The sequence below is a fragment of the Hyaloscypha bicolor genome (assembly GCF_002865645.1).
Source record: "Hyaloscypha bicolor E unplaced genomic scaffold K444scaffold_135, whole genome shotgun sequence".
Taxonomy (NCBI): domain Eukaryota; kingdom Fungi; phylum Ascomycota; class Leotiomycetes; order Helotiales; family Hyaloscyphaceae; genus Hyaloscypha; species Hyaloscypha bicolor.
In genome coordinates, this window is record NW_020194637.1 from 15,843 (window position 1) to 34,060 (window position 18,218).

The 18,218-nt window shown below is 49.9% G+C and overlaps 9 protein-coding genes across 9 annotated transcripts; 4 read left to right on the plus strand and 5 right to left on the minus strand.

Moving 5' to 3' along the window:
* Nucleotides 1–237: 237 nt before the first annotated feature.
* Nucleotides 238–1,832, minus strand: K444DRAFT_570027 (mitochondrial carrier). Its single transcript, XM_024877250.1, has 2 exons — nt 1,275–1,832; nt 238–1,225 (listed from the first exon to the last, which is right to left on the minus strand). Exons 1-2 carry the CDS (start codon nt 1,636–1,638, stop codon nt 555–557), a joined length of 1,035 nt encoding a protein of 344 aa, XP_024731237.1. The 5' UTR covers nt 1,639–1,832; the 3' UTR covers nt 238–554.
* Nucleotides 1,833–1,892: 60 nt separating this feature from the next.
* On the minus strand, nt 1,893–3,656 carry K444DRAFT_618164 (GroES-like protein). Its single transcript, XM_024881263.1, has 2 exons — nt 3,222–3,656; nt 1,893–3,162 (listed from the first exon to the last, which is right to left on the minus strand). Exons 1-2 carry the CDS (start codon nt 3,237–3,239, stop codon nt 2,110–2,112), a joined length of 1,071 nt encoding a protein of 356 aa, XP_024731238.1. The 5' UTR covers nt 3,240–3,656; the 3' UTR covers nt 1,893–2,109.
* A 493-nt stretch (nt 3,657–4,149) lies between these two features.
* On the plus strand, nt 4,150–5,128 carry K444DRAFT_539600 (phosphoribosylaminoimidazole-succinocarboxamide synthase-like protein; the record flags this gene model as incomplete). The annotated part of the gene is made up of 2 exons (XM_024875640.1): nt 4,150–4,305; nt 4,355–5,128. The coding sequence occupies 2 exons, from the start codon at nt 4,150–4,152 to the stop codon at nt 5,126–5,128; spliced, it is 930 nt and encodes a 309-aa protein (XP_024731239.1).
* Nucleotides 5,129–5,357: 229 nt separating this feature from the next.
* K444DRAFT_667430 (uncharacterized protein) lies at nt 5,358–6,759 on the plus strand. The gene is made up of 2 exons (XM_024887294.1): nt 5,358–6,182; nt 6,231–6,759. Exons 1-2 carry the CDS (start codon nt 5,436–5,438, stop codon nt 6,579–6,581), a joined length of 1,098 nt encoding a protein of 365 aa, XP_024731240.1. The 5' UTR covers nt 5,358–5,435; the 3' UTR covers nt 6,582–6,759.
* Nucleotides 6,760–8,150: 1,391 nt separating this feature from the next.
* Nucleotides 8,151–9,362, plus strand: K444DRAFT_539774 (uncharacterized protein; the record flags this gene model as incomplete). The annotated part of the gene is made up of 2 exons (XM_024875661.1): nt 8,151–8,406; nt 8,857–9,362. The coding sequence occupies 2 exons, from the start codon at nt 8,151–8,153 to the stop codon at nt 9,360–9,362; spliced, it is 762 nt and encodes a 253-aa protein (XP_024731241.1).
* A 1,747-nt stretch (nt 9,363–11,109) lies between these two features.
* Nucleotides 11,110–12,589, minus strand: K444DRAFT_618170 (NAD(P)-binding protein). Its single transcript, XM_024881264.1, has 4 exons — nt 12,317–12,589; nt 12,002–12,264; nt 11,653–11,916; nt 11,110–11,602 (listed from the first exon to the last, which is right to left on the minus strand). Exons 1-4 carry the CDS (start codon nt 12,573–12,575, stop codon nt 11,534–11,536), a joined length of 855 nt encoding a protein of 284 aa, XP_024731242.1. The 5' UTR covers nt 12,576–12,589; the 3' UTR covers nt 11,110–11,533.
* A 659-nt stretch (nt 12,590–13,248) lies between these two features.
* On the minus strand, nt 13,249–14,211 carry K444DRAFT_634500 (uncharacterized protein; the record flags this gene model as incomplete). The annotated part of the gene is made up of 2 exons (XM_024883751.1): nt 13,249–13,488; nt 13,558–14,211. The coding sequence occupies 2 exons, from the start codon at nt 14,209–14,211 to the stop codon at nt 13,249–13,251; spliced, it is 894 nt and encodes a 297-aa protein (XP_024731243.1).
* A 399-nt stretch (nt 14,212–14,610) lies between these two features.
* On the plus strand, nt 14,611–15,752 carry K444DRAFT_618172 (C-8 sterol isomerase). Its single transcript, XM_024881265.1, has 3 exons — nt 14,611–15,016; nt 15,122–15,148; nt 15,200–15,752. The coding sequence occupies exons 1-3, from the start codon at nt 14,683–14,685 to the stop codon at nt 15,535–15,537; spliced, it is 699 nt and encodes a 232-aa protein (XP_024731244.1). The 5' UTR covers nt 14,611–14,682; the 3' UTR covers nt 15,538–15,752.
* Nucleotides 15,710–17,854, minus strand: K444DRAFT_618174 (uncharacterized protein). Its single transcript, XM_024881266.1, has 2 exons — nt 17,082–17,854; nt 15,710–16,989 (listed from the first exon to the last, which is right to left on the minus strand). The coding sequence occupies exons 1-2, from the start codon at nt 17,831–17,833 to the stop codon at nt 15,828–15,830; spliced, it is 1,914 nt and encodes a 637-aa protein (XP_024731245.1). The 5' UTR covers nt 17,834–17,854; the 3' UTR covers nt 15,710–15,827.
* Between the last annotated feature and the right edge of the window lie 364 nt (nt 17,855–18,218).

Here is an 18,218-nt window from a genome sequence, read left to right on the forward strand (position 1 = left end):
ATTGGGTTGTGATCGATTGGTCTTTGCAGGAGCAAAAGAAATGGAAAATTGACCGTAGGAACGTTCGATGAGTCTTATTGTTAGCATCACACCAGAAATGCCCTAGAAAAAAAGTGCGGCCGATCGGAGGGGCGGCTGGGGTCGGCCTACAGTATCAATCGCGGGTTATCCCCGCAACTCTCCCAGTCTGCTTTGGCGCCCTTGCAGTGGCATATGCAGCCTGCACAGTATGCGTGCCGGACGGGGTTCAGAACTCACACCTCACTGCACTGACTCGAGTCTGACAAAGAGAGAAAGGCTTGTCTGAATGGATCTCTTAGATGCCCGACTTCGGGGTTTGACTTGCCAAGCATCTTTTGCTAGACATCACACTTCGTCAAACCCTACTCGACACATCAACACACTGTGCTTCTGAGTCGGGATTCGGCTGGCTGAGGAAATATATCATTGCTTATTCGTCCGTCTATCCGTGGTCCGTCAAATCCGTCTTTCAGAATGCTCCCAAGTGATCTATACGCTGAACAATGCCCTCATTATCCACCACAATCCTCCCTTCATCCAAAAGTCTTGTTCATGAATTGATGAGCCAGCTCAACACCCAAAAACGTGGCAGCATTGGCAGGTACCGCTCTCGCGAGCGCTGGTCCAAATCCAGGGAAGAAAGCCTTCAATCCTCCATTCCTGTAAAGCCCACTGATCACTCCTCCAACTGTGGGCTTCCCTTCCATTGTTTGCAGCCTCGACTTCACGGTGTCAATCGGAAACACTGGGACCCACATTGCTACACCTGCTGCCGCTCCTGCACATGTGATTGCTGGCAGGCTCAAGTTTCCGCTTGGCTTGCCGGTAGCAGGGTCAAGAGGTGTCAATCTTCTCTTGATGTACTCGTACGTTGCGAAGTATGCGGCTGAACCAGGACCATCTCTTGCCAATGTTGCAAATGAACCTCTAAACACCGATCGAACTCCTCCTTCCTTGTATAGTTGCCGCACAACATCCACACCGCCGCTGTACTTTGGTTTCTCGCCTGGTGCCAATTGCTTCTGGCCTTGGATTTGTAGCAGCACCTTGACTCGTTCGAACGGTGCCGTGATGAGTGTCATGGGAATGGCAGAGAAGAAACCGGCTGCAGAGACTTGTGCAACCGAGAGTTGGTCGTTCTCGACAGTAGAGAATCGGCGGACGAGGCTCTTTCCAACATCATACCCCCAGAAAGACACAGCAACTGTAAGCCAATGTCAGTTCTTGCTCGCCGAAGACAGAGGGCAGCATACACATAGGAGTGACGCCCACCAATGGTGCACTGACGCCAGCATACAGTCCCCTTCTTAACCCATCTTTTGCAATGCTCTTTCGCACCACATCGAGCGCGCTCGAGTAGACTCCTCGCTCCGCAGTCTGTAACCGCACCTTCACTAGATCAAAGGGATGTCCAACAACCACGGCGCACACTCCACCGAAGCCTCCAGCAGCCAGACTCCGTAAGCCCGCAAATGACTTCTTCCCAACCTCCTTCGCGTTCTCCTTCAATTCCTCTTTCGACTCTGGCAGGTGGGGAAGCTTGCCTGCGACGCCTGGAGGCAGCGAATCGATCTTCTGGTTGATCTGCGTGCCCGTGGAGGGGGAGGAGGAAGACATGGCGAGAAGAGAAGAATTGCGCACAATTTTTTGTCGGCGACAGGAAGGCTGTGAGGAATTTATTGTCGTGTGGATAAAAGAGAGCTGCAGCTTCTCCCGACGAAGAAGAGTTGCCGAGGCCCAGGCTGCGCGGCTGGCGTTTTCTCGGCCGAGTGGTGCTCTGGGGAAGCGGAACTTTGGGACCACCCGGCCAAATGAAATTCTTTTTTGTGGCTTCAACTTTTACACTCAGAATGGTGCTCTGCGTTATTGTGATGTTTTCACTCTAGAGGGAAGTCCCTACATGAGCGAGGGGCGGTACGATCCACATCTTCAGCGTCGATGCCTTCTTAATCGTGGGAAGTTTGTTTATTACAGTACTCTCGTGTTCTCACAGCTCATCCCACTCCAGAAATAGCTTGCGCAATTACCTCTCGCTGTCTCTCAAGTCAACTCACCAGACTTCCGTTATCAACTTCCCACAATATGAGACTACTTTTCATTTGGACCTGCAATCAACATCTTGATCCCCTTTCCAGCCTTCACATCCTTGAAGGCCTGCTCTGCTTCCTCAAATCGCACCGTCTCGCTGATCAATTTCTTCACGTCCACCTTCCCAGCAGCAACGAGCTCAACTGCAAGTTTGTAGTCACCGCTACCGTATCTGAAGCTTCCCTTAGCTGTCACCTCCTTCATGCACAGCTCCATGATGGGGAACGTGATATCGGGCTTGCCCATCCCTCCTTGAACATAAACACCTCCTCTCCGCACAACATAAATGGATGTCTGGATGGACGGTTCGGCGCCTGAAGCGTCGATGACAGCGTCTGCACCACCTTCAAGTCCAACCTCCTTCAGCAAGCGGGCAGCATTTTCCTCGGCAGGGACCCGCTCAGGTGTGAATGTATGCGTTGCGGCGTAAGAAGCTGCGAACTCAAGTCTGGAGGGTTGGATGTCAACTGAGACGACAGTGGTTGCACCAAATGCCTTTGCGACTGCGCAACAAAGAAGTCCCACCGGCCCAGCACCCATAACCACGACACCTTGGCCTGGCTTGATCTCAGCCTGCTTGGTAATATGAACCGCCACGGCCAAGGGCTCGATCAACGCTCCCTCCTGAAGAGACACATGATCCGGCAGCTTGTAGCAGAAATCCTCCGCAGAAGTATAGTATCCGGCCAGGGTACCATCGATTGGAGGGGATGCTGCGAAGCGCATGTCAGGGCAGAGGTTGTAGTGGCCTGCCAGACACGGTGTGCAACGTCGGCAGGGTGTCCCGGGCTCCAATGCGATCCTGTCCCCAACTTTGACCGATTTCACCGCAGATCCGACCTCCACAATGGTCCCTGCTGACTCGTGGCCGAGGACCATGGGATCCTTCAGAATGAAAGAGCCAATTCGGCCAGCCTCCCAGTAGTGGACATCGCTGCCACAGATTCCAGTGTAGTTTATGGCAATGAGGACATCGTGAGGCGATTCGATCTTGGGCTTCGGTCTCTCTTCGAAAGTGACGTCGTGCGGTTTGTTGAGAATGAAGGAGAGGTTCTGCACAAATTGAGCTTAGCTATCATAGGGTCTTCAGGAGGGCTGGAGGAGCAAGTTACGCTGTCTGTCTTGGCCATTGTGTACTTGCAATGGGATTTCGAGGGTGAGAGGAAGATTGATGAGCTCGAGAAGTCCCCCTTCTCGTATTTAAATAAAGGGGTTTCCCTGGGGAAAGCAAACCATTGACATCTGTTGACCTGCAATGTCGCTCGGCACACTTGCCCCTCCCTCATGGCCCCTCCACCCCCCTCCCCCTCCAAATACGGAAAGCCGTAAGGATCAGATGTGCCAGCGAACTTTTCACTTACGACTTTTATGACTTATGACTCGGGTTCTCACCCCACCAAAAATCGCCCACGCCCACACACGACGCCCCCTCTCCCTGAGCCTCTATTACTACTCAAAATATTTACTCTGTTTAACTCTCTCTCTCTCTCTCTCTCTCTCTCTCTAAGTATAGGTAAGAGAGGGGGGGTATGGGGGGAGGGGGCGTGGTATGTAGGCGATTTTTGGTGGGGTGAAGCATGCGCGTGCCGAGTCATAAGTCATAACCTTAAGTCGTAGGTTAAAAGGGTTCGCTGGCACATGACGTCCTTACCGCTTTCCGTACTCCAAAGCCTGGCCCACAGAAACAGAATTTATCCAGAATTATCCGCGCCAATCATGGCTTTCTCTGCGTGGCCGAAGCCGCTGCAACGCGCGCCCAAGGGATGCGAGGTTGAGGGCCAGGCAGCCTGCAACGGAAAACGACAACAGACGGTGACACTAGTTTTTCCAGTGTGGAATGACATGCAATGGAAGGGAGGGGAGGGGAAGGGAAGGGAAGGGGCGCTGCTCAGCCAATTACTGTAGTGGAAAAGGGGTCCCTCTTGACCCGGCTGAATTCTCCAGACGAGGCTACGAAGCCGAGAAACTAAGGCAAATTTTCAACCCTCATTCCTCCCTTTCTTCCACAACCCACATCGTCGGGATCAATCGCGACCCACAATGGCAGAACCAGACACAGTTGTCACTAAAACTTCCCTCGAGGCTCTCCCCAAGATCGCAGAGGGGAAGGTCCGCGATCTCTATGAAGTCGACTCGAAAACCCTCCTCTTTGTGGCCTCGGATCGTATCTCGGCGTACGATGTTATTATGGATAATGTGAGTGGCCCTGCGATTAGTATCGTTCAGACTAATCGTCTATTTTCAGGGCGTTCCATCAAAAGGCAAACTCCTCACGCTGCTGTCTGCGCACTGGTTCAAACTTCTCCCAACATTGATTCCCGACCTCAGAACTCATTTCCTCACCCTCTCCCTCCCCTCCTCGATCCGCGAGTCCGAGCACGCCAAACTCCAGAACCGCTCAATGCAAGTTCGACGCCTCAAAATCTTTCCAATTGAAGCAATCGTTCGAGGCTACATTACAGGTTCCGCTTGGAAAGAGTATCAGCGCAGCGGAACAGTGCACAAGATGCCAATCGTGGCAGGCCTGAAAGAATCGGAAGCTTTCCCTCAAGGTGCAATATATACACCAAGTACGAAGGCCGAAGCAGGGCAGAATGACGAGAACATTTCGATTGCAGAAGCTGCAAAAATCGTTGGGCCAAAATACGCGCAAAAGATAGAGGATCTCGCAATCAAACTCTACACATCAGCACGAGATTATGCAGCAGAAAGAGGCATCATAATTGCGGACTCCAAGTTCGAGTTTGGGTTAGATGAGGAGTCCGATGAGGTGGTTTTGGTTGATGAAGTTCTGACACCAGACTCGAGCCGATTCTGGCCGGCAGACAAGTACCAGATTGGGAGAGAACAGATGAGCTACGACAAACAGTATTTGAGGGATTGGTTGACAAGTGAGGGTTTAAAGGGGAAGCAAGGTGTCAAAATGCCTGAGGAGGTCGTGAATAAGACGGCGGAGAAGTACAGAGAGGCATTCGAGAAGTTGACTGGGCAGAAATGGGTAGATGCTGTTAAAATCTGAAAGCCGACCAAGTGGAAGACTTGATGTTTATGATCTTCCTCGACCGATACTCTGCTCCCGAAAGCATTTATATAGAGATCTTCTAGTGAAAGATATCCAAAGACTTACTTCCTTGCAAATAAACATTTTTTCTCATTTCGTGCGTACCTTGATTCTCAAGATGTGGGCATTCCTGCTTTGCAGGCAGGGGTGAGACATTGCATATTTTCTATCTCTCCCACGTTCCTCTCATATCCATAACAAACCCAAAGTTCACCACTTCTCTACGCAAGCAAAAGAAATCCTTTGAATTTCATTTACAGGGATAATGTCTTCAATCCATCCTCGATATGTCCTTCGGGACCCATCCGAAGCTCAGCACGTCGCGTCCTCCATCCAGGTCATTCGCACGAGGGACAATGCATCCTTCCTCGCCTCCAAGATTCCGAATGTGGTAACAAAAGACGCCAAAAAGGAAACCACAACCACAAAACTCGCATCAGCAATCCTACCGACCGCAGCCGTCCCTCTTTCTCTGATTCTCAACCACCCAAACGTCATCTCCCTTGTCGACATCATCCGGACTTCCACTCTTTCAGGCCCCACCACCGAAGCAGGTCCCTACGGCGACATTACAGTCTGGGAAGATATGGATGCCGGGTGCTTAGCCTACCTCTTGCCCACACCGGAAGCATACCCAGGCTTTGCCGACGAAGTAGGATGGCACCTCCTTGCCGCCCAAAACTTCCACCGCTTCTCTCTCCCAGAATCACTCTGTTGGCATGTGCTGAAAACCATCTCTCGAGCTCTGCTCTGGCTGCATCATGGAGTCAAGGAAACAGCGGGGATACGTGGAGAATGGCTCAGGCATGATGATGATTGGCACACTGTTTTGATTAGAGATATCAGCCCTAGTCAGATTTGGTTCAAGAAACCGAAGGGAGAGGAGACGTATGGCGAGTGTAAGCTTGGGGGCTTCCAATGGGGGAAGGTTTGCGGGAGCGTGGGAGGCCGTGTGGCTTCGACGCAGAGGATGGAAGAGGCATCGAGGGAGAAGATGTTTTACTGGCCCCCAGTAAGTCTGGTCATTTAATTTTAATGACCGAGACTTACTTCTTCTCAGGAGATCTATAGAGACACACACTCATGGACTCGAGCATCTGAAGTTTGGGCCCTGGGTGCAACAGTCTACACGATGATGACCGGCATGCCGCCACCTCGGTTTTACAATTACGAATGGCAGATCTCGAGGATGAATGACAAAGGGTTTAGTGATCCGATTCGACACATTGTTGCTGAGATGTTGAGGCCGCATCCCAATGATAGGTTGCAGACAATGGACTTGGTGAACCAGGTTGATGATGCTTGGGAGGGCTGGAGGGCTACGACGGAGGAGGGTGCTTACTGTGTTGATGTTTTGGACAGGGGGTTTTTGAGGAGTGCGCTTGGTACTGGTGAATCGCTGGTGTTGTAAGTCGTGTGAATGAGAAGTGGGCTATGTTCGGAGGTAGTGGGGAAGTTGCGAGTCTCCTTGGTCGATGATCAATCTGGTTCTTTAAATCTGAAGGCAACACTTATCGGCAGTACGCCCCCGCGCGTAATATGTTGGGAGGGAATGCTTGCAGCCACTACTTCCCTTATGGAGTGCAAAGACAAGATGTTGAAAGAAATCTTACGACACGTGACATCTGATCATTTCCCTACCAGACATCAAACTTGAAGGTGTTTCAGGCTACAAAATAGGCCCTTCGACCTTGCTAGAGCCTGTATAGTCGGTCCGACATAACTGTCCGCCTTTTACGCCTATAATAACTTTTTTGCTATAGCAGGAATTATTATAGAATAGAATCAGGCAAATAACATGGATTAACCCGTTTTCAGTAGGAATCGTATTTAACTAGTAATAGAATTGTGAAGTACACGGACAGTTTATGCTTTGATTTTATTTTGACCATGTAAAGAGCGAAAATATTTTAGGAAAGTCACGTGTACACAAGTAAATAGCATTTAAACTTAGACTTATGAGGCCCATTAAGCTTCTATAAGCTTACTATATATATATTAAAAACTCAAATTCTAAGAATTGGTACTAGGGGGTGTGGGGTGCTGAAAGTCTTTGGTTTTAATCACGTGTAACATCGTCTCAAAATAACAAGGTGCTTTATAACTCCCGCAATATTAAAGATATTAAAAATCGGAGAACGGGGAATTAACTACTATAAGACATACAGTAATTTCGATTAATACGATTTATAATAATTAGTATTATTGTGGACTTTCTTTCATTTTGTTGTTATGTCGGACCGACTGGGCGTCTTTATATTGCATCCTATTATTCCCGACGGGCGCCGCTCAGCCCCCAATTGATTGGCCGATGAGAGTGGCCGATTGCGCAGCGGGATGATTACCTCAACAGCCTGGGACCCGAGGTATCTCCTTTGGGCCTTCCGTCATCATGACTTGGGCTTGGGAAAGAGATTTTCGCTGAGGGTTTCTTTGTATGTTGCCACCAGCGCAGCTTACCCTGATTGAAAGGAAAACACAGCTACAGCTTTGAGAATATCCTCGATTACAAAAAAGTAGAAGCCCAAATCTGCTCTGCCGCTGTATTTTGTACCGCGCCTCTCGATTTTGCACGCGTGCAACAGCCGAAAATAATTAGTCATTGTGCTGGCCGCGATAGTGGGGTGCCCGCGCGCAGAATCAGCGCACGCCCTTCATCCACCACCACCACCACCACCACAATCCACCCATCCGAATTGCTTCTTCTCACAACAACCCTCTCGCTGCCCCCTCCCGAGATCCAGCAGCAAAACACGGGGTAACTCTCCTGCCGGCCATTGCTCCGCCATTCGACGAGCGCACGCGCAGCCCTTGCCCGTCAACTTCGTCTGTCCTTCGAGAGTCACCCACCCCTCGAATCTCTCCATCCTCGAACCTCGGCCTCGAACATCCAACAGCGATTCGCACACGACACTGCTCCCGATTATCGAAGGAATACACGGCTACGACGGCCTCGGAACATCGTGAACCTCTCTCCAAGATGACCTACAATGGCAGACGGGGTCCGAACGTCAGCGAGTACATCGCCAACCTGAATGCGATCCCGACGGCACAGGACCTCTCGAACCAAGACAGCTTTGTGGATGATGATCTGGCGCTTTTCACGAACACACAATTCTTCGACTTTGATCTGGGACAGGATGTGGATTTGCAGGCTGGGGGCTTTGCGGATGGTCAACCGGCGCCCGCTACGGACAGCTTTGACGTTGATGTGAAAGCACTGGATTTTGCTTCAGGTTAGTACATGTCTGTTGGGTCTACATTTAAGATGCTGTTGTCTGCGATTTCTGTCCGCTGTTTCTTCCTCCGACTCTGGCCTCAGTATCTGCTTCTGCTCCTCCACCCTTGAGGAGAGGTCATCGCTCAGCTGGCCGACTTTCTGCTGCACAACCCCGCAGATAGCGCCTGGGCCAATGCCCGAGTCATTCTCACAATGACTGGCTGTGCTGCGCGCGGTGCTCGCAGTTGCTGCAGCAGTCCTCTGTTGGATATTCAGACAGGCCTACAGGCCTATCACGCAATGTCAAGTCCAGGATGACGCCTTATCACATGACTTCCTGGGCTGCGCATCAACTCGAGGCTCAGCGATATATGTTTGACAAATTTGTCAACATTATCCTCTCCGCTTCTAACCGTTGTGTGGAACACTGTGGAACGACCATGCTGACACTCGATGGCTCTCACAGGCGATTTCCCGTTCAATGACTTCAACCAATTCCCCGGCAGCTTCACCGACCCCGGCCACACTCCCCTCCAACCCGGCCAAGCTCTCTACGCATCGTCACCTGCTGCGGGATCTCCAACATCTGTAGTAGCCCCGTCTAGCACAAAGCGCAAGTCGGATTCTATTTCGACATCCCCATCCGATGCACAATCCTTCGAAGAAGCATCCCGCCTTGCTGCTGAAGAAGACAAGCGACGACGCAACACTGCTGCCTCAGCACGATTCCGGGTCAAGAAGAAGCAAAGAGAACAAGCTCTGGAGCGGTCTGCGAAGGAAATGAGTGATAAGGTTGCTGCGTTGGAAGGACGGATAAACCAATTGGAGACAGAAAACAAGTGGCTGAAGAACCTGATTACCGAAAAGAACGATTCGAAAGAGGATATCGCTGCGCTATGGAAGAAGTTCAACGCTGAGAACGAGCAAAGGAAAGGCTCTGAGCGGAAGAGCGGCGTTGGTACCAAGCCGTGACCTCGGAATTCTCTTTCTTTTCTCTGCGGTGGCTTTTTGCTTTGCGTCTAAAGTAATTGCGCGCTATTACACACATTCAATTCGTATATCGTGGCTAGGGGGGTGATGATGAATGGTGTACGTCTTAGGTGGGCGGGCTTCCTCATACTTGCATCAGAGTAGCCGGATTGCTATCTCTAAGAAGGCCACGAACAATAAATGAACATAAATGGTATGCTTGTACCTGCGTAATTCTTGTGATTTTGAAGTGCTCTGCTTTCTGTCCAATGTTGGCAGCTAGCAACTCCTTGGCCGAGTTGTGTTTCAAGCAGCATCATGAATTCACGGCGCGCATTACAATTTTAGCCAATCAATCCTCCCATCAGTCCATCCATGCTATTTCTGTAATTCATCAGACTAAGTTGAGTCCCACTCGCCATTCCCCAAAATGTCCAGTGTCCTACCTCCTAAGGGCGATGTAAATCAGAAGTTCGAAAGCTTTCTCCATCAAGTCTTTTTCTGACAAGCGTTCACAAGACTAGTTGACAGGCACGTCTTCATCATTCTCTATCCCGCCTGGCATTGCCTCATTGCAAACTTGAAGGCATGGATGCTCGAAATGTGCTCAAAGGGCAGGCTCCGAGCGGCCAAGTCGACGCAAGTCTTGCGTGGGCCGTCTGTGAATGAACAATGCTGCTGCAACCGCCAGATCATCAGAGACAAGTCCCCGCAGTTCAGAGCTTTCCTGATCGTCCTTTGGTTATTTCGCTCGTTTTTATTCCTCATCCCACGGCGGGCTACCTCGACGAGCGAAGACTGATGCACTTTTCATCGCCCTGTAGCTCAATAAGAACTAGACTCGGCGTAGCTTGGAAAGCCACAGAATAGGTGAGGGTGTAAGCTTTGATTTGCAAAGCTAATTGTCTCCACTTGCAAGAAATCTTTCGATGTCGCTTGTTGCTGTTTCGAGGTCTTGTTGACAGAGAAGAAGGGTGTCTTCGGCGTCGTTGATTATGGCAGATCCCTACTCAGAGGCCTCGTCGAGATCTCTTTGCCATCTAGAAGGGGCCGGAGGAGACTTTCTCCTTCTAGCTCAACATCAGAGGCACTGATGTCCGAAGTTTGATTCAAATGTTTGCTCGTCAGGTGCTTTTGGAATAGCCTGTGAGTGTCTCGTGCTTCAATCAGTTGCAAGCTGTAAATCGGATATTTTCCAGTCGGGTTTTCTAAATTTTCAACAAGCCGACATCAAAGCATCCCGCAATTCTTCTACATGTTAAAAAGCAGCACTTGCTGTGAAAGTCCATCGTGAGGTTCTCGCTTACGCCCCTTTCTGCATCCCGGTCCGATTCTACGACTCCCAGAGTCGGACCGTATATATCAAAATAAGGGGTTTCGGCGACATTAGTGGGTTCTTGTGATTTAATGGCAATAAGTTTACCCCTCCACTCTTCAGGTTAAACTAAAAAGATAGAAAACCAACCGAAGCCTTCGGGTAAGGTGCCAAATGGTATGTGGTTTCTTCTTTCTCGCAGGGTAGGCCCCAGAGTTCTTTTTGCGTGTTTGATCTTTTTTATCTATTTCAATGCTTCATGTTTCCTGCGCCTTAGCTAGCTATTACGACTTTTTTATAGAGAATTTAATGCAGTTTTTTTTGTTCGCGCAATCAAGCGGGGTCCACAGTCTGTGTGACGGCTGGCATAACTGCGTGATCTGCTGGGAATAGGAATTAGGAAACAGGTCTGAAACATGTTGCAATGTTTTGGAGGTTGACGACTTGATTTTTCAGCTCACGCGGGGTAAGCACTCTATATATACACCTGGTATATAAACTACAGTGTACCAGCGTACACTCAGTTCCAACAAAACAGGGAACTAAGCCAGAAGGTATGGGCAAAGCACTACTAAAGGTCGAGGCATTCCTCCCTTCTTTGCTCTCTAGCTTAGTATTTTCAATACATGAGATTCATTGAACTTTGAGCCTTCGACCATTGCATTGATCCCGCCGTCACAGACATTGTATAAGAATCTGGCAGGACCTGGAAGTGCTCGACGTACACCAAACGAAGTCATTTCTGGGGGTTGCACTTGATAAAAACACAACGCATGTGAAAGGCATTTGAAATTGCGTGTCAATGAGATAACACATTCATAAGAGATTATCTAGAAGATAAGGACAACGTTATGCCAGATCATGTATCACGTTTCTGTATTAGCTCTGCAAATGCTGCTATTCCGGCTCTGCCGGCGAGAAGCTGGTCCTAAAACTACATCAGAAAATTTGAATATTAAACGTGGACGAAATACATACCCTCTCAGAGGGAGGCATAGTACTCAGAGCTGCCGGCACTTGTGTACCAGCATATACTCTGTGGAGAGAAACCATGGCAATTGCAGCTTCGTACACTTCCTGGGCGAATTCCATCGGCAGCATGCTGCTGGGTGCGCTTTTCTCATTTTCGTAATTCATCTTTGGCTCAAGTATTTCTCTCCCAGGGTAGTAGAGCGACGTTTTGTTCAGATGAATAGTCTCCAAGTTGTCGAGGAATTTACTCCTGATTCCTCCAGCGGCAATCTACACAGGAATTAGGAGGGGACTCTCACATGCGAGTAATAAAAAAAAGAAGAAGAAAAGAAGAAGAAAAGGGAAAAGGACGAACATAGACCACATCAACGTTAAATGGGCGTAGCTCCAGCCGCAAGTTGTCAGTAAGCGATCTAAGCGCAGCTTTGGAAGCATTGTAGACCCCCTGCCAGGGCACAGGCAGGGCATCGACATAGGAGCCGATGTTAATGATCGTCCCTTTGTTGGCAATGAGAAGTGGAATGAAAGCTTTGACGACGCTGATTGGTGCGAAGACGTTCACATCGAAGAGCTTGCAAGCTTTGCCGAGGTCCATGTCTAGCAGTGGTGTCATGTAACCTATATCGTATCAGCGATCTTACCTAGTGCTTCGGCTTTCATATGAACATGCCTGCTCCTGCATTGTTGATGAGAATATCAAGCGTTCCACCAGTCAGGCTAGAGACAGTTTCAGTAGTCTTCTCAAGGGAAATACTGTCCAAAACATTCAACTCTAGAATATCAATACCCTCGGCTTCCAGATGTTGGATTCTGCGAAGACTCCTTGCCGTTGCAAACACTTTAAACCCATTTTGGACGAATATCCGTGCAAGAGCTTCGCCGGCACCGCCTTGACTGCAACCGGTAATGAGGACTGAACGGCGCGCCATTTAGAACTTATTTGACGTGATAAAAAAGACGTTTTGCAGATGGGCACGATTGCAAGTTTTTACGTTCTGGGTTCTCTGGGAACTACCGCCGACACGGCGGTATGCCGAGCTGCTGGATTTCAAAGCAGTAGGCCTTAGATTCCTGTCAATTGCAAGTTTTATGTTCTGGGTTCTCTGGAAACTACCGCCGACACGGCGGAATGCCGAGCTGCTGGATTTTAAAGCAGTAGGCCCGCAAGTAATCGCGAGGTTTCCGTACTGACTTACTTTTTCCAATTTTAACCTACGGCAGTCGTAGCCGAGGAGTCCAGCCAGGCCAGGCCCCTGTCCACTCACCATGGTTCACCTCCTTGGACTCACTGAGCAGCCTGGCTCACCCACAACTCAGGCTATAGCAGCATCGGCTCAGTCCAAAGACGGAGATGGAAAATGCTCACGTCGAGATTCCGATATCGAACTACCTGTTGTATCAAGTAATTCCCCACTTCTTGAAGAAACAGTGCACAAAGGGATATATTGTGGGAATGAAGCAGGCGCAACAAAGAAACATGTCTTGGGCCAATGAAATTGGTCCGAGGGAAGACCAGATATTTTCGGCGAGGAGTGTATCTTCGAAGAGACTCATTGATTCTTTTTGCAGTGTGCTTTGGCAACGCTGTCGCCAGAATTGCTCTCATTTTCCATGATCTGTCCGTTTTGTATGACCAGCTTCTCTTGGAGGCGATTCCCTCGGGATAGTGAGACCGAAGAAGGGATCGAGATTAGTCTCGCTGAAGTTCATGGTGGGGAGGTCGTCCAAATTCACGGGGAGCTTAGACGAAGAAGGTCTTGGCTGCTCTTTCGCTTTGTATCTCCCCTTTTCGTCAAATCTTGGGCCAAAGCTTTTTCCTTCGTTATGAAGAGTTTTCCTTGTCTGTGAATATCAGCACGGATCTCATGTGACAGAGGGACGAGTGTGGAACTTTCAATGCACTGCACTTACTTGAGCATGGATTACCACACCAACGAGTGGTCGCATCACCTGATTGCTTGTTGTCATGGTTGGCTGTACGGAGTGCTTTGCTTGACCTCGGCCATCTTCCATGATTGCAATGCTCTCAAGAGTGCGATTCCTCCCAGCTTGGGCTTTGGGTCGTGCTTCGTATGCCATTGCCTCCAGACCCTCCTCGTCATCGAGCCACATCATTTCTGGTGCACACTCCCTCACGTACGCGCTCTCAGAGTCTCCAGATGACCCCCTTCCTCTTCTGCAATCCGATCCTGAGTCCGAGAAGCCATGCAGTGATACCGTCAAGGATCTTCTTGCACGCTCCGAACATTGTGAGCCATTGGAGCCTCCAGATGACCCAGTCCCTCTTCTCTTTGACATGGACTTCGAGGAGCTAGACGATGATCTCGAAAAGGAGCTGCTGGGTGATGTCGTCAAGTCTATGGGATTCGTATTCCTACATGGACCAACTTCGGCAGTCGGCCGAGGCTCATGACCGACCTGAAGCCCTTCCGCCTTGGCTCTAGCTTCTCCGTTTACAGCTGCATCCCGGTGGTCACACGCGATTGACAACATCCTTCTCAGAGCTATCCTCTCTGCTCCATTGTTGCGGTTGAACTTATCAGGAGGCCGCTTCGATGTGTCCATTTCAACATGGAAAAGGAGACCGGAATTTCGAAGCCAAACAGTATCGAACACTCAAACCAAAGGATGCTGCTCTCTTGAGCAAAATAACCTCCAGCCTGGACGACGGGTTGAGCGCCGTTGGGATTTCCAGACCGACAAAGACGATGACGAGAATATATACTGAAAGTAGTACCGAGTCGAGATATCAATTGAGCAGAGAGAAGTACGCGAAATCCCGAAAAGCTGGTGACAAAGGAAAGATGTGGCAAAGAAGCGGGATGAAGTCGGTGAGACTTGCCCCTGAAATTTTAGCGAGTACCGAGCCACGAGTTTGATCGGCCTAAGCCAGAAACATTCTAGCGCCGGAAGCTGGAGAAGGTCGCTGACCGAGCTTTCAAACAGTCGAAAATCGTGTTTTATCAACAACCTCCTTTCTCCTTCGCGTCAACTTCTCACTCTCCTTAATTACCTTTCCTTCAATTGGTCGCAATCATGCCACCGAAAGAATCGTCTTCAGCTTCTGTTGTCACACCACAGTCCTTCGCTCGGAAAGCAACTATCTTCGCGGTCGTCTTCGCGCTCTTGACCGTTCTGTACAGGTTCTTGGACTCACACCTCGACTGGTTCTACATCCTTAATCCTACGGACCTTCATGATCTCTCGTTGCGTGCCATTGGGGCTCATGGGAACGACACCACCGCTGTCGTGGCCTACATTACCAAAGAGTTAAGCGACAAGTTCCCTGGAGGGTATATCAATCTTGATCAGGAGTGGATCTTCAATAATGCTGGAGGTGCCATGGGAGGGATGTACATTATCCATGCCAGTAAGTTCTCACATCAGTGCATCCAGCAGACATAAGCTCTCAGATCCATGCCGCGTGGTCACATGACATACCAGCTTCGATCAAATTTGTTGACATGACCCCCAGGCATCACAGAATACCTTATTATCTTCGGTTTGTCCTCCTTTCCCGCTTCTGGGGAATGTGTTACTGAAACTTTCACAGGCACCGCAGTGGGCACCGAAGGCCACACAGGCCGTCATACCGCCGACGACTACTTCCACATCCTGAAAGGCACTCAGCTCGCCTATACTCCGGGATCCTATGAGCCAGAAGTCTACCCGCAAGGTAGTGTGCACCATCTTCATCGTGGTACCGTGAAGCAGTACAAGATGGACAGTGCTTGCTTTGCGCTTGAGTATGCGCGGGGATGGATTCCCCCCATGTTGGGCTTTGGGTTTGCGGACGGTCTGACGAGTACTTTGGATATTCCGACGCTGTGGAGAACGACTTGGGTCACTGGAAGGGAGATGGTTTTGAATTTGGCGAGGGGCAAGTTGTAAACTATAAGCAAGTAATTCCAAGTTTAAGGAGAAATGCGAATCGGAGATGCAGGGATTTGGGGGGATGGAGACTGTATGAGGAGATAATCGTAATGTAAGGACTTGTCACGATGAAGTCTAGCGAGGTGCTCGAACGAACTTCTACACATTAATATACAGTGACCTGAATCTGGTCTTTAGGTAATGCAACTCCAGAGCCATCCGCCAATGATAATTACAAATGATCACTTCCGCTTCGGGAGAATAGACCTCCTTCGATTGATTGTCCCACAGCTCCCTGGTAGACCCAGTTACTTTTGAACCCTTGCCCTTCTGGCATTCTTCTTGATACTTTTGGTACTTTGCCTCTGGGTTGGGTGTGGTCGGATGTCATCACCGCGGTGGCGTGGGTGTTTTATGAGATGGTTCCTGAGTTGCTGATTGCGTTCGAACTGGTTATTGCAGGTAAAGCATTTGAAAGGAAATCTTTGACTGCGCACCCGCGCCCTTGTTAGATGGGAATGTCTCGGCATAGGTGGCATATCCACAGCTTCTTGACCTTCGACCTTAACTTGTGGCTGCTGGCTCGTAGAAGGTCCAGGATGGTCATCGGCGCTATAAAGATCAACTCCCTGCAACTCTTTTTGGAATGGATCTTCGTCTTTGACATGTGCTGGCGGAGATGGGGCGGGGGCACGAGGAGGTATGTTTCCAAAGTCCGTGGAGGGCTGAACCCATCCGTCAATATATTCTTGATAGTTGGAGGCACCCATGTTTGCAATGCCGGCTGGCTCGCACTGACTACCATCTCCATCTTCAAATCGGATGTGGGAGTAGGACTGTTGGACTTGATCAATCGGTGGGTGGTCTGTTGGCGCCAGGAACCATTCAGGTCTGAGAGCCCAAGTATAACCAGGGGGCGGTGAAGAACGAGGATTTGGAGGAACAGTCAAGATGACACGTGGGGCTGCTTCCTCATCCGCAAATCCGGAGTCGTCCACAGCTTTATCACTTCGATTGTGACTATCTCGCGGATTGAATGACATTTCCATCTCATCCGCCTCGTCGACAACACCGTCGCTGTTCTCCTCTGGTCGGTCGAATGACATTAACTCCTCTTCCGCATCTCTCTCGTTGAAACCCCCATCTAGCGATTCGTCAAAACCGGTACCAGAATTTTTTGAACCCCGACTCGATTGCGTAGTTACACTTGTTGAGGCAGCCAAACCACTTTGTACGCTAACAAACGCCATTCTCGTAGCACCATTGGCCCCAGAAAGAACTTTATACCCGTCGACGGTACCATCTTGGGTCTCGCTATCTCGGGTAGGCTTGCGAGCAAGCTGAACTCTGATCTTGTGACCAAAAGCTGTCCTCCCGGAGAGTTCAGCGATTGCACGCTCAGCCTCCCTTGGGGTGGAGAGATGGGCGAAGGCAAATCTACGCGGCTTCTTTGGAAAGGTAGTGGATGTACTGTAGAGGTGTTTTCAGCAGCTGATCTGAGGCGCGACTAAACCCATCAAGGTTTCGGGAGCCAGGAAAAGGAAAGATAACAACACTCTTACACTTGGTAGCCTTCGAGAAAAGTTCTCAAATCTTCTTCGGTCGTTGCGTATGGCAGGTTTCCAATGTAGAGTGTACAACCCTCAGCAGAACTTGTTACGCTTGTATCTCCCATACGATGGTTGTGGAACTCGCAAAGCCCAAAATGATTCTCAGGCGAATCGCAGTCAGGTCTCGGGACTCGAGTCTTCTCCCTCACTGTTGTGTGGGCTGCACGAACATCATCCTCGAATCCAGGTATCCCCCTGAACAGAATATTGACTGCGCCCTGCTCCTCAGCTGTACCCTCCCCATTGAAGAGAAAACAAGCAGTCGAAAGAGCGCAGTAGTGACGAAGCTTGCTTCCCCTTCTCGTATTTGTGTAGACCTCTCCAAAATGCCGACCTACGAGGCTGCGACTGCATTGATATTCATGGAATCGTAAGGCATCGATAGAACGGTTCGCCAGGCCGTCCATTTCGTAGAACTCTGCGAAGTAGCAGAGCAACAGCATGAGCTCGGTGTACTGCTTTGCCTCGGGACTACTCCCCACGCAAGCAGGTCCATTTGGAACGACTTCATCCTCTAGGTAGTCGATGATAGCCTGGTACGCGTTGCGAAAGTCTCGCGGTAGCTTGAGTGAGGTTGTGGTTGGGGCCTGTTCACAGAGTCTGTTGACAAACCGAGAGTGCTGGCATAGGAGACTTCGGTTTACCACTAAGGCATCGGCACAGAAATCGGACAGGAAACGGAAGAGCTTCGACGAATTCGCCATTTTCCGAGACTTTGCCGAGACAGTGGTCCCTAGTCGAGGTTCAATCAGCAGAAGGTTGCATACTTGAGAGGTCGCGTCGAAGAGGTCGCGATGTGCACGGACCACTTGCGCGTGTCACATGGTGCGCCAAGAATCGCACGAGGACTTTTGAATGCTCCGGGAGCTCGTGGACAATGAGAGAGAGTATATTTTGATACATTCACAATGAGATGTGAGAGGCTTGATTTGTTTGTATTCCATAGAGGATCATGAGCTAATCTTCTACTTTTTATCTCCTTCAGCACTCAATATTCGACCCGGTGTCCTTTAAAGCCCTGCTTCATCCTCGCGCCATCTTTAAGATCCCCAGCCGGTGGGCCCTCAATCACCCTGAATTTCCGAGGAA

Excerpts from the sequence above, each read along its gene's own strand:
- K444DRAFT_570027 (XM_024877250.1), bottom strand. The coding sequence starts at position 1,638 with ATGTCTTCCTCCTCCCCCTCCACGGGCACGCAGATCAACCAGAAGATC. Across the intron at positions 1,226-1,274 it reads GGTGGGCGTCACTCCTATGT|TTGCTGTGTCTTTCTGGGGG; the intron begins GTATGCTGCCCT and ends ATTGGCTTACAG.
- K444DRAFT_667430 (XM_024887294.1), top strand. The coding sequence starts at position 5,436 with ATGTCTTCAATCCATCCTCGATATGTCCTTCGGGACCCATCCGAAGCT. Across the intron at positions 6,183-6,230 it reads AGATGTTTTACTGGCCCCCA|GAGATCTATAGAGACACACA; the intron begins GTAAGTCTGGTC and ends ACTTCTTCTCAG.
- K444DRAFT_618170 (XM_024881264.1), bottom strand. The coding sequence starts at position 12,575 with ATGGCGCGCCGTTCAGTCCTCATTACCGGTTGCAGTCAAGGCGGTGCC. Across the intron at positions 11,917-12,001 it reads TTAACGTTGATGTGGTCTAT|ATTGCCGCTGGAGGAATCAG; the intron begins GTTCGTCCTTTT and ends ATTCCTGTGTAG. Across the intron at positions 11,603-11,652 it reads CTATGCCTCCCTCTGAGAGG|GACCAGCTTCTCGCCGGCAG; the intron begins GTATGTATTTCG and ends ATGTAGTTTTAG.
- K444DRAFT_618172 (XM_024881265.1), top strand. The coding sequence starts at position 14,683 with ATGCCACCGAAAGAATCGTCTTCAGCTTCTGTTGTCACACCACAGTCC. Across the intron at positions 15,017-15,121 it reads GATGTACATTATCCATGCCA|GCATCACAGAATACCTTATT; the intron begins GTAAGTTCTCAC and ends CATGACCCCCAG. Across the intron at positions 15,149-15,199 it reads AGAATACCTTATTATCTTCG|GCACCGCAGTGGGCACCGAA; the intron begins GTTTGTCCTCCT and ends AAACTTTCACAG.
- K444DRAFT_618174 (XM_024881266.1), bottom strand. The coding sequence starts at position 17,833 with ATGGCGAATTCGTCGAAGCTCTTCCGTTTCCTGTCCGATTTCTGTGCC. Across the intron at positions 16,990-17,081 it reads TTTCTCGAAGGCTACCAAGT|TACATCCACTACCTTTCCAA; the intron begins GTAAGAGTGTTG and ends ACACCTCTACAG.